Consider the following 13,951-nt stretch of genomic DNA (forward strand, 5'->3'; position numbering starts at 1 on the left):
TAAAATAAAATAAAATAAAATAAAATAAAATAAAATAAAATAAAATAAAATAAAATCAAAAATCAAATCAAAAAAATTTAATAAAATAAAATAAATAAATAAAAATAAAATCATTCATTCATTTATTTTGACATCTTTTAGGAGTACAGATGACTAACTATCTTAATCAGTTATAAATTGATCTAAATTGAGCTTGCACTCAACAAAGAGTAGACGAATTGGATTACTGCAGCTATGAAAAGCAAGAGCTGATTTGTTGACTTGTTGACAAGTGGACAGCTGAAATTAGCAAAATAAAATGTAAGACAGCTTCATGTTTAGCATATACACAAAAAGTTATTTTCTAGATCAATCTGTGGTTTGCTACTTTGTGTCAATACCTGTAGTGCATTCAGCCCTCTTTTTCATGTCACCGTCATAAGCAAAGCCTGCTCTGCGTTGCATATGCTCTACTTCACCATTAATGCAATATGCTAGAAATTTGCTTCAGAATGTTCAAGCCTAGAGGTGCAGTCCGACATTCCAACAGCAAAACGAGTTTGTTTTGTGAAAAATACGAAAAACAAGATCCTGCACCTCTGACAGTTTCTATCGCATTTGTTCTTTTTCATTCTAAATCCCACTGGCAGTTTGAGCGAAGTGCACTATATTTTTGCGAAGCAGCATTTACTCATGTACGAGAAAGCATAAATCATGCCTACTGTATCATTAATATACATAGATGTCCATAGGAAACGCATGACTGGAAGAAATATGACCGTGCACAAAAAAGGCCGGTTTGAAAAATGTGCTGCTGCTGAAGACACTATTGTGTGGAGAATGAGGCTTTGTGCTGTTGCTCCTGGATCTGTGTTGCCCTCTAGTGTCAGTGGAAGGAGTGTATGGGGAAACCTGAGGAGCAGAGCAAACCTAAAGCCGCTGGGAACAGCAAAGAGCTTATGTGACTCAAATGTGGCAGGAAATGACATCACAAATCAGGTTTAATTGTATATGCTTGTATTTCAATCAAATATTTTATCATTTTTTTATTTATACTATAACATTATAATCACCTGACATTTTTCTTTAATTTCTTGTATTTCAATAAAATATACCCCAATTATAAGACCCGAATGTGATAGAAAATGACATCAACATTTTTTTTTTCCATATTATTTTATCTTTATATATACTGTATATATACACAGTGTGTGTGTGTGTGTGTGTGTGTGTGTGTGTGTGTGTGTGTTAATAACATTGTTCACCTTAGATCTTACTTTAATTTCCTGTATTTCAATAAAATATATTCCATTTTTTGTGAGTCTTAAATGTGACAGGAAATTACATCACAAATCTTTTTTTTTTTTCATACCAGAATTAAAACCGTAGGAAAAATCATATATATCCTAATTATTTACATTTTAATCATGCATAAAATGTGTTTTTATTCACATTCATTTTAATAATGTCAATTACAAATTGCATCACTTTTTTTCACATTTTTATTTTATATTTTAAAATGTTATTGTTACCTTGATCTTTAATTAATTATTATTAATTATTCACCTGTATTTCAGTCAGCTATTTTAGGTGTATTGGGACCCAAAAGTCTAAGGCCACCTTGAAATTCTGGGATTGAAAATCGAATATAATAAATAGTTCATTTGAATTATTTCATTTTATTATCAACTTTTCACTAATTTGATGTGCTGATAATATAATTTATAATGGAGAAAAAAATATATTGAATACATATTTGGTCTCAGACATTTTAAACCTGTTGATTTTAATTCTGAGCTAGTTTTAGTCTGTGTGACATGCTTCGGTGTGGTTGTGTTTGTGACGATAGGCTTCTCAGTTTGAGCAGAGCTCTGAATTGAAAGGTCTGGGTCAAGTTTTACTCCCTTTTGGCTGAGCTGTGACTGTGTCTCTACTTATCATGCTTTTTCCTGTCTGTATCTTGCTGGAGTTGTGCATTAATGTGTAAACTGCAGTAGCTCAGACGTTACCATTGATGGGGAAGACGCAGCAGATGTAGACATTCTGCAGTCATGGCAAATGCCTGCCAGTTCCAGCATCAGCAGCTGGACATTACAGACAGTTTCCCTTTTCTGTCTCCATCCAGTCTGTCAGATCCACTAACAGAAACACTAACCCACACTCATCTGCCGTGTGCTGTTTCAGGGTCACATGCTGGAAACTCTGGCATTGGGCACCCTATAGTCTATCAGCAACACCACAGCTAGACGTGTTTTGCTTCATTTGTTTTGGTGTGGATTTATTTATATCACAAGTTGACAATGAAACACTAGCTGTCCGCGATATCTCGGGATGTAAAGATGTGGATTTGCCATCTGGCAGCTCAGCCAGGTGGGGATGTACCTGTTGGTGGAGGCATTGTCTTGCCTCTCTGTGCATGGGTCTCGGCCTGTATCTATTTCTGTCTCAGTCTTTTCACCTCTATTGTGTGGCAGCCTGTGGATTTATCTTTGATTCTTTTCCCCTTTTTATGTAAAAATCGTATATGGATTTTCTTTTTCTCTCTATGTGTGTCTGGGTGTGTCTTAGTCAGTAGTAAGTGCACTGTCTAGGGAGTCAGCCATTGTGAGGGCTGTCAAGATGGTTGCATTGCACTGAAACTGCCTACAAATTTCCAGAATACTCTATAAAAACTAGTGAGCATCAGCTACTCGCTATATTTATTTATTGAAAATGTTGTTTACGAAGGCATCAAAACCAATTTTTTTGTATTTATGTATCATTGTCAAATTAGTGTTTTTCGTTTTTGTTTTTTTGTATGTGTATGTATATTTATAATATTATCATCACCAATAATAGCCATAATAATAATAATAATAAGTATTATTATTATTATTATTATTATTGGATATTATTGGTTGCTGTTGAAGCTTGTAAATAATAATAATCATTAATAATAATTAATAATGGATTTAATAATGATTAATATTTAATAATACATATTATTATTATTATCTATAATTTATCAAATAAATAGTGAAAAAAAGCAATTATTTCATTATGAACCTAGGTGTTTATCCTGCATTAAACAAAACTTGTTTGTAAATGTATTATTGTTGTTGTTGTTGTTACTTCGAAAATTAATAATAATAATAAACAGAAATGTAAATTATGAAAAAAACACTTATTCCATTTTTTAGACAAAACAAATCATGATTATTAACTGAGTATTTAAATGTGTAGAATCAATATTAAATAATTAATAATAATTAATAATAATAATATATAAAATAGATAAATAGAAAGCAATTATGCCATTTTAAACGGTCTATTCTGCATTAAACAAAAAAAGTCAGTAAAATATTATTATTGTTGTTGTTGTTGTTATAAACAAACTTGGTAATGTCACCGTGCTTTTTAAATGGCTACAACGAAAATGCAATTACAAAGAACAAGCTACACGTAATGTGTGACCTCTTAATCATGTAACAGATAATTGAGTTCTCAAAATCCCAGTGTTTAGAAAACCTTGCTAGTGTCTGAACTCATGTTCACACTACACATATCCACAAAATAGGGAGCTCTAGTTTCTACACTGTAAAAAATGATATGATGAAAAAGCCATGACAGCTTATGATTTTAAGTTACTTTAACTCATAAAAGTAATTTAAGCAATTTCAACTTTTTTTTATAAGTTATACTAGATTCAACTTAATTTTTTAAGTCAGTTTAATGTTACTGAAATTCAAAGAGCCCAATTTAGTTCAGTGAACTTAACATTTTAAGTTGTAGCTAATTGGCACTAACCGGCCAAACCTCTGAACATGGATTCATGCGCAGGAGTCAAATTTGTACATTAATTTAATATCAGAGTCCTTTCCAAGAAAAAAAAAATTCTGCAAATCTAGACATTAGACTCATGTTTGAAACACGAGACATCGCAGTGCAACATCAAACAAGGAGACACGGGCAGACTATACAGCGAACTAACTAAACCGCGCAGGAATTTCAGACAAACAACTCATGAACTTGAGGAAGCTGTCCGTTGGGCTGCGCGAAGAAGCATATTCAACGTGGATGAGGTGAGTGAATGCTTGTGTAACATCATTTTTGGGAGATTATTGTTCATTTTAGCAGAATAGAGCAGAATTAGTTATGTTCTGTCATTGTTTTCCGAACTGTGTTTACCTTTCAAGTTTTGTATTTCTGATACGGTGGCCGCTGTGCTGTGCTGCATTAGCACTGCAGATTGTAATGTAACGTTTGAGATTTGACACATATTTGTTTCTCCACCTGTTAAACATCGTTAAGATGCAAGAAAAAAAAGGACTGTAATGGACATGTATGTGTGTTTTTTTCATGCTTTTCTCAGTGGTTGTTTCCCATGAGGTGTGAGTTTATTTTCAGCTTTGTATGACAGTTTCTTGGCAGTTTTTTGCTACTTTTGTGCCCTTGTTGTATACATATACTGGCATTCACACGTTAGCATGCACAGGCAGGTTGTGTACTGTTCTCAATAGTAAAACCCTGTTTATAAGCACTGCAAGAAAAAAATAAATTTTAAATGTTTCAAACAAATGTTGTAGTATATTTTTTAGCACTAGGCAAGATTTTAATTAGTGAGTTGAAATGACTTGTACTTTTAAGTTGATTTAACTTCACATTTTAAGGCAGCCACAAAACTTACGTTTTTAAGTTGAAAGGGGTGAACATTTTTTACAGTGTAGCCGGTAAGGCGAGTAACAGCATTTGTGGGTGAAACTGCCAATATCTCTGATCCTCTGATTTCCTCTCTAACCATGTAAACATCATTACCACCGAATGCAGCCAGCAGTCACTGCCACAGATTAATATAGATTATGAGTAAACATGCCAAATTAATCTGATCTGTTGATTTGCTAATTTGACAGAAATAAATTGACATTGAGTAATTTAAATTCTTACCTTGTAAGAGTAACACATTCATGAGCTGTTAACAATTCTGTGTGTGTGTGCGTGTTTGCACACATTAATGTCCCTTTGATTGCTGCTATACATTTATGTAAATGACCGTTGGATTGTGTGAAGTATAATCTGCTTCTTTTTTTTCCCCTTTTGAGGAATTATGGTCAATATATAGCATTGTACCGCGCTAGGCTCAAATATCTAGCTTCTCCTCAGGTGGGCTGCTCATTTCAGGACTTAAGCACCTCAAATCTCTTTTCCAGCCCCATGAAGGTTTTTAGCATGCTAATGCTAATAGCCTATTTGGCAGCTGGTCTTTTTTCATGTGAGGTTCAGGGTTTTCTCCAGTCATGGAAAGCCTGCAAATATTAGAACTGTTATACAATGTTACAAATAATAGACATTTTCATGATCGTCCATCATGAATATGAACTTTTCCAGTTATCCTCAACTCTAAAATGTTTAATTGCTTTGAAATTGATTGATTTTAATGGTCACACTTTATTTCAATGTCCAGTCACTATTAATAAACCATTAATTACGACTTTTGCCTCAATAAACTAATAATAGTAGTAAGGTAGTTGTTAAACTGTTAAGGATTAGGGATGTAGAATATGTTCATGCAGAATATATGCTTTATAAGTACTAATTAACAGCCAATATGTTTAATGATAGGCATGCTAATAAACAACTAGTTAATAGTGAGAATTGTTCCCTATACTAAAGTGTTACCATCTTAATAATTCAAAAACAATTATTTTGTGAGAACCCTGAAGGCTTTGCTTTCTTGCCTTTTTATCTTCTTAAAGATTGCATTTGCTAATGCAGTGTCATGTTTTTATCTAAATAAAGCTTTTTTCACCCAGTTTTTCTTCTTTTTCTGCATTCAGGTTGAGGCCATCTTGGTAAACATCTTTGGGGGGATTGTTAACTGTGCCATCATTGCTAACGGCATCACCAAGGCCTGCAGAGAACTGGAGCTCAAGGTTCCCCTGGTGGTTAGGCTCGAGGGTAGGTGTGGCCAAATAATGTCAATTAAATCAAAATATGCAATTTCTGAATCAAAGGTTCCAGTTTAATGTTGGCACCGATAGCCTTGTGGGCAGAGTGCCGACATACAGTGCTGTTACGCTATGGGCGTCCCGAGTTCGAGTCCCGACTTCAGGACCTTTCCCTCTCTCTCTCCCCCACTTTGCTGATCTGTCCAATCATAATAAAGGCGAAAATGGCAAAATAAAATTTAAAAAAAAAAGGTTCCAGTTTAACTTCTTATTTTTAAAATGTGTTCTGTAAAACCTTTACCTGTAAGCAACCCTGTGCCTGTCAAGTGTAGAGATTGTTGGTGTTGGTTAGCAAGTGTGTCACGGCGCAGCATTTGTTTGGTGGCAGTGAGAGGAGCAGAGGGGCCAGGCGTTGATTGCGGGACCTCTCACCTGTGTATGCTAACGCTACGTGCTCGTGTGACACTGGGCCTCAGCCTGCTCCCATCTGGCCATTAGGATAATTGTCAGAAAACAGCTGAGTCGTTTTGCCCGGAGAGAGACATATACTCCACTCCATTAGTTTTCTGCCCCTCGTTTGTCCATGCTGTACCCTGTCCTTCTGAGGACAGCCTTAATATAGGACAAGAGCAGCATGAAGATATTTTGCACAATTAAATGCGCATCATATTTAATTTTCTGATAATATTTGCACCTTAGGGGGAAATGCACATGTGGGCCAATATGTTGGCAATGAGCCAAATACTGCTGTACGTCATTGAATACAGTTTAAATGGTTAAGGCAGGGGTTCCCAAAGTAGGGGTCGGGACCCCCCCAGGGGGTCGCAAGATGATTTCCAGAAATCAAATAATTTTTAAAGGATTAGAAATAGCATATTTTACCCATAAATAAAAAATTATAAGTCCAGCATGGAGTTTTGTACTTCAGCATGTTGCCCACCCAACTAATTAGGTAAGATTAATGTTGAAATGTAAGTAATGAGTAAATTACTATAAAATAATATTATTGTTGTTAGACTGTTGTGTTCCTTTGTGTTGTCATTATGCTATAAGTGCATGTGTGCCGTAGTGCAAAACGTTTGTATACTTTAAAACCCTCAGAGGAAAGTAGGGGTGCCGAGGTACTGGCACTGTTATTTTGGGGGTCGTGGGCTGAAAAGTTTGGGAACCCCTGGGTTAAGGGATAGTTCACCCAAAAATGATATTTCTGTCAAAATGTACCCTCATCCTCATGTCGTTCCAAACCTTTAAGACCTTTGTTCATCTTCAGAACACAAATTAAGATATTTTTGATGAAATCCAAGAGCTTTCTGACCCTGCATAGACAGCAACGCAACTACCACATTCAAGGCCCAAAAAGGTAGTAAGGACATCGTTAGTCATTGTGACATCCGTGGTTCAACCTCAGTTTTATGAAGCTACAAAGCTTGCAAACAAGCCACAGAGCATCCGGGTTCTACTACATCAGTACGCCGGCTCCTGCGTCAGCAGCACCACACACATGCGTCATGTACTCTCGTGAATGTGTGTCGAAGTCTGTCACGGAAAAGAAGAATTGCTGAATAAATTCGTTATTTTCGTTTTCTTTTCACACAAAAAGTATTCTCGTAGCGTCATAAAATTGAGGTTGAACCACTGATGTCACATGGACTATTTTAACAATGTCCTTACTACCTTTCTGGGTCTTGAACGTGGTAGTTCCCTTGCTGTCTATGCAGGGTCAGAAAATGACGATGAATGATGAATGTCTTACTGGATCGGAACGGCATGAGGGTGAGTAATTAACAACAGAATTTTCATTTTTGGGTAAACTATCCCTTTAATAATGTTCATTCAATTAAAAAATTGTAATGCATTTAAATTTACATATTAAAAGTTATTCAGTAATTTTTATTTTGAACTAGCCCTGTAAATTAAATGGCTAAAAGCCTTTATATCATACATAGTGCAAAAGTAATTACTGACACACCATTTTCACAAAGCATTTTCCATCCAAATGAAAATGCCTTTAAGCAATAGTGGCTCAGATTCGCCTGCCCTCTCTGGAAAAGTGAATTAGACACAGTGGCCTGAAAGCCCTCAGTAATGGGTGTAAGAGGCAGCATGCTGCTTACAGATCGATCGTCTATTCTGTCTCTCTGTCTGTGGCTGATCATGTCTGACAGATCGCTATAAGATGCTTCCCAGCTTAGAGTTTAGGTGTATTAGCTGCCTATTGATTCAGACCCATTTCTCAATACCCAGCCTCTCCGTAAGTCTCTCCTTTCCAAGAAAGACTTCAGATGCATATGAGTGTGTGCGTGTGTATGGACCTATACTCTCTTCTTCCAGCTTTTTCACAATCAGCATCTTCATATAGATACCTAAGACTGTCAAAAACACATAAAGAAGATCCTGTTTGGGTTTATTGTAAGATTTTGTTCTTCTACCTGCTGGACTCAGTTCAGACCAAAAGTACAACAAAGTTGTTCACTCAAAAACACTGGGTAAATTTAAATCTTAAAAATGCAGGTATTTTAATTAATATTGGAATTCTTTTTGTCGTCTTTTTTTAAATATACATGTCATAGCTGCATAAAGATGTATTGAAATTGTAATCAGACATGATATGATATAAATTTAAATTGTGTAAATTTGCTTGATTGTACCAAAAATATCATAAAATTACTGTTGCAAGGGAAAAGTATGTAAAATTATGATTTCTGTATGACACTATCCTAAAATAGTGTCATATTCATTTAAAAGTTATAAAATAATCAAAGATAAATCATATCTTTGGAATAATGGTATTAAAAAAGGTTTTATTCTCTATTTTAGCATCCTGTTATCTGAATCTGCTACATTTCTGTGCAAATTTAGTGGCGGAGCCTGTGAAATACTTCAGTAAGAATTTAAATATGGTCAAATGTGTTAAATGGAGCTGCGAGTACTAGATCACTTGGGTACTAGATGTTCCAAAACACCTTTTTGGTTACCAGCAATAGTATTTTGTACACTGATTTGTGAAGTGTATATGACTAGAAAGAGGACAAAAAAAATATTTAGAGGGCCTCATACCAATCATGCCAGAGCAGATATAAAGGAGTTTGGATGCATTTAGTCTTCACAATATTGTGTATTTTAGTGGATAATTATGTAGATTGCTGTTCAAACATTTTTGGTAAGATTTTTTTATTATTACATTTTTATTTGTTTATATATTTATGTATTTATTGTTTTTATTTTTTATTTATTTTGAAAGCTGCATTTATTTGATTAAAACACAGTAAAACAGTAACATTGTAAAATATTATTACAATTTAACTGTTATTTGAATATATTTTAAAACGTAATTTATTCCTGTGATATCAACGCTGAATTTTCAGCATCATTACTCCAGTCTTCAGTGTCATGTGATCCTTCGGAATTTTGTTGCTCAAGAAACATTTCTTCTTATTATCAGAGTGTCATGTGATCCTTCAGAAATTTGATGCTCAAGAAACATTTCTTCTTATTATCAGTGTTGAAAACATTTGCACTGCTTGAACTGCCTGACCACATACTTTTGAATGGTTGTGCCAAGATAATGCTGCAGAATAACTCGCGTGTCAGTAGTTTTCTGATAGAACTCCTTTTCGAAACATCGAATTATTATTATCTGTGCATACTTATTCATAATCATATTCTGTCAGTTCCATAATGAGTATGCATGTTTAAACATTAGATACTCTAAAGTAAGCTTTATTCAGAGACATAGGCCAATTCATACTGAATCATTCTGCTTGGTTTTGGTGTTAAGTTGGTCTCTAGCAGCACCTAGTGGCAGTGAGTGAGTACAGATCTGCGTGCCTGTCAGCTCTTAGATGCTGAGATCAATATATGTGTGAGATATTACCACATACATAACAAATGAAGAGATTTGACTCACACAGGGCCATCTAAGAGCCTCCTATCAGAGCAGTCCAAAAACCCTGTAAGTGTGTGTGTATATATATGAGTATTTTTCATGGCTTTTGTTGAAGTTTGCTCTCGTTGCCCTCAGACGACTCGGCATTGTCAAGCAGCGGCGGACGGCGGATATTCTATACTCCCAGCACACAGCCCTGCTCGCCCTCATCCTCTGCTAATGAAATTATACAATTGATTGTTTTGTGCTGCCAAATGTGGGAGACGTGTTAGAAATGAGTTATTGTGCGAGTGGACAAAAGCGCTGAAATATCAGTAGTTAAGTGGTGCTGGTAATTGAATTCCTCATGAAACTGCTATTGATTAGAACATCCTCTCCCCTGAGAGAGCGAGTATTATCATAATTACACTGCTGGACAACAACAACACGTTGTGTATACAACATGTGTATACAGATACTTGTACGTTGGCATAGAGATATTTTTGAGTTATATGTAAGTATGTTGCCTAAATGTATTTACTATAAGTCAGATATACCGTGCAGACACATTAAAAGACATATTTTCGCACTTGTAGAATTGCAGATCCAATCTGATAATGTTCAAATTTATATGCAGGCCAGTATGCAGGATAATGCATTTAGGTAAACACTTTGGAGTCGTGGCTTAGCAGCTTGCATGTAGATCCATGGTGCTGAGGTGCTCATGTGGGCGATGCAAGTTCAAGCCTGACTCGCATCATGTTCTGATCTCATTCCCCTTTTCTTTTATTTCCTAGACACTCTAAAATTTAGACTGTATAATGTAAATTTAAATGTATAAATAATGTATAAAATTAAAAATATATTTTTGTAAATGTATGATAGTTAATGTTTAAATTAGTCTGAATAACTTAATAAAGCAAAATAAAATAAGTTTGATAATAATAATATAAGAGTAAAAAAATATTATCATATAAGCTTATGAAAATAAAATAATACATTATTAGATAAAACATAATTGTTAAATAAACATGTATATTTAAATAAGTTTTTAGATAAAAAAATTAAATTAAATTAAAAATAGTTATAGATTATTAAATAAAACAAAAAATATGTTTAGAAAAAAATATATATGAATGATTAAAATATAAAATAGAGTGCAATTAAGTTCAAGATGCTGACGTAATAAAATAATTTAAATATATAATAAACTAAGTATAAATGCAACATGTAATAGAATATAATGGGGGAAAATGTAATGGAAAATGTTTTTATTTTTCTTTTATTTTAAAAGTAAATGTAAAAAATGTAAAAACAAATGAAAACGTCCTGCGCACTGTTATAGTTTGCACATCATTATTAAACATTTTGCTCCTATTCCTTCTTCAGTAGTTTAAAAATAACATTAAAAAAATTAAAGTAAAAAAAAAACAGAAATCCATCTTTTTAATAGGCTTGTTTTTGACACATTTTCTGTGAGTGAGAGATCCACATTCACCTGTGAAACCAGCTCACCTCTACTCAACAGTCACACACATCTCACGTGTCTGTTATTCCTTCACTTACATCTCACAACTTCCATTCCCTGTACTTCTTGCCCTTCTGCCTTTTCTTCTCAATCTGTCTTCGTCCTTTTGACCCCTGTGGAGTAGTTTTCTGATTTGTTTTATTGTGTTGGCCCCGGGCCCTAGCCCTGTGTCAGGGGGCCAGAATTCAGTGACATTCAGAGTCACTGTGTTACCGCAAGGGTGGCCCAAGCAAAATAATACAGTGCGTGCTCAGTCGGGACGCCTGCAGCTGGCACCAACATGTCCCCCCTGGCCTGTGAACGCAGCACTCTCGTTTCCAGCCAATGGAACGAACAACCCCATTGCCATTCAGCCAATGGAACATTTCCTGTCCTTTTCAGCCAATGGAGCGATCCCAAAGTATTTTCAACACTACTGCTCCTTCAAACCAGCAGAGACACACTCCCCAAACTCTGCCCTGCCACTCACAGCATTTTGAGAAAGCAATGACTTTTTCTGATTTTTTACTCTAGCCAGAATTCTTTCCTAGGCCTTGTCGTAAGGATGGATAATGATAAGCATTATTAAATTATGCTTAAAAGGATAGTTCACCCAAAAATGAAAATTCTGTCATTAATTACTCACCCTCATGTCATTCCAAACCCGTAAGACCTTTGTTCATCTTAGGAACACAAATTAAGATATTTTTGATGGAATCTGAGAGCTCTTTGACCCTCCATAGACAGCAAGAAACGTAGCAAGGACATCGGTAAAATAGTCCGTGTGACATCAGGGGTTCACCTTAATTTTACAAAGCTACGAGAATACTTTTTGTGCGCAAAGAAAACAATAATAACATAATTTATTCAGCAGTTCTTCTCCCCGAGTTACCATCTTCCACCATTTTGGAGAGTACCCCAGAACATAATCATTACGTTGAATACGGAACCCTTTAATTTTTATATAATACAATATTTTATTTTGTTTTATATAATATTAGTTATTCTTTTGTGTGATGATATAGATCTAAACTTGTTTTTTATTGTAGATTTAACTTGTTTTATTATTTCTTTGTATTTTATATATAGAAGACCCAAACAGACCTATTTTTATCTGTAAATATTATTTGAAGAGTTCATTTGCAAAAACAGATAACTCCGATGTTAACGATTTTCAAAAATCACGTTTTTTCATTGTGCATTCCAGTTAATCTCAATCAAACGGCATTATTTCTGCATCATATTCTGCATTATTAATGCATTATATCAAACATTTTATTTGATTTTTTTAATGTTACGGATGATATTATGGACCTAAACAAAAAATACTCTGAAAAGAAAAAAATCTCTGTTTTTTATTCGGTAGTATTATTTTATAATCTGCGGGTCTAAAAAAACAAATTATTTTAATGATTGGTTTGGTATTATATTTTGGTATTCTATTCTGTTATAGTATTTATATTATATTCATTTTTATTTATTTCTGTTTTTATTTATATCATAATATTTATATTTTGAATTTGTTGTAGGTGATATTTTAGAGCTAAACTTCATTTTTCTTAAAACAATATCTCACACACACACAAAGTTTTTATTTGTTAATATTATTTCATATAGTGTGTGCCTAGATATAAGCAGCTGATTTTAAGTTTGGTATTATAAAAATTATTTAAGTTTGTCTTTGGATCGGATAAAAATTATTAGGCATAAATAATGTTTTAGTTTACTACAACTATTATTTGTGAACCTGCGATGAACATACAGTAAAATACACTTCAGATGTCTAAGCTAAAATAAACATGATTGTGGACACAATGGTGAAACTCAAGCTTTAACTATTATGGGAAGTGAGAGTCCACAGTTAAATATCCAACAGTGGACATTATAATATTAACACATGCCAATAAATAAAAGAAAATAGCCATTAGAGTATATCATGCATCTCTGGTATGTGTGTCAGAATAAAAGTGAAGGCTTAAAAACTCCCATTAACCAAAGTGTGTTTGCTGTTGTTTTATGTGTTGATGTTCAGGAACTAATGTTCAGGAGGCAAAGCGTATCCTGTCTGAGAGCGGGCTGCCCATCACCTCTGCCACCGACCTCGATGATGCCGCCAAGAAAGCTGTTGCCGCCATTCCCAAGAAATAAATGCATATATGCATACACACCATTATTACAGTATACACAAACCATTAGGGCTGTGGCCAGAATCACAGTGACAAACAAACAGCCTTACACACTTCATTCACACACACATGCCTTTCTCATCTGCCTGCTGAACCACAGCTACACACAGTACCAGCCTGCTAGAGTCACTGGGCATCTTGTCCAGTTTTTCCAGAGACAACGCTGTATTTGAGAGCCTCTTCACAAGCCCCAACTTCTCAAAGGGTCTTAAATGCGAGGCAGTCTTGGGAAACGTGTTAACCTTTTTGTTGTCTGGAAGCAGCTCAATCAATAACTCTTCTATAGCTCAATCAATAACTGTTATATTCATTGCCTTACTCTAAGCCTTTTTATGGAAAGTTTCCTTTATTGATCATAAGTATGAATTTATATTTTCATATTAATCCCAATAGAAACCATGACATATGGTGAAAGTGTCATATGGTGGAATAGCCTCGTTTTTATATGATTGAACTGTGAAATGCATCCCAAATCTGATATTGATTTCTT

General features: G+C 34.6%; 1 protein-coding gene across 1 annotated transcript in view; it reads left to right on the forward strand.

Moving 5' to 3' along the window:
* LOC107656059 (succinyl-CoA ligase [GDP-forming] subunit beta, mitochondrial-like) overlaps window positions 1-13,496 on the forward strand; it is a 124,305-nt gene extending 110,809 nt beyond the window's left edge. Inside the window, exons 10-11 of the mRNA XM_016443729.1 lie at window positions 5,793-5,913; window positions 13,308-13,496. Of these exons, the coding sequence (XP_016299215.1) occupies window positions 5,793-5,913; window positions 13,308-13,423 (237 nt within the window). The 3' untranslated portion in view covers window positions 13,424-13,496. The remainder of the gene's footprint in view (window positions 1-5,792; window positions 5,914-13,307) is intronic.
* Window positions 13,497-13,951: the final 455 nt, after the last annotated feature.

This window comes from Sinocyclocheilus anshuiensis, unplaced genomic scaffold, assembly GCF_001515605.1.
Source record: "Sinocyclocheilus anshuiensis isolate Anshui unplaced genomic scaffold, SAMN03320099.WGS_v1.1 scaffold51, whole genome shotgun sequence".
NCBI lineage: Eukaryota > Metazoa > Chordata > Actinopteri > Cypriniformes > Cyprinidae > Sinocyclocheilus > Sinocyclocheilus anshuiensis.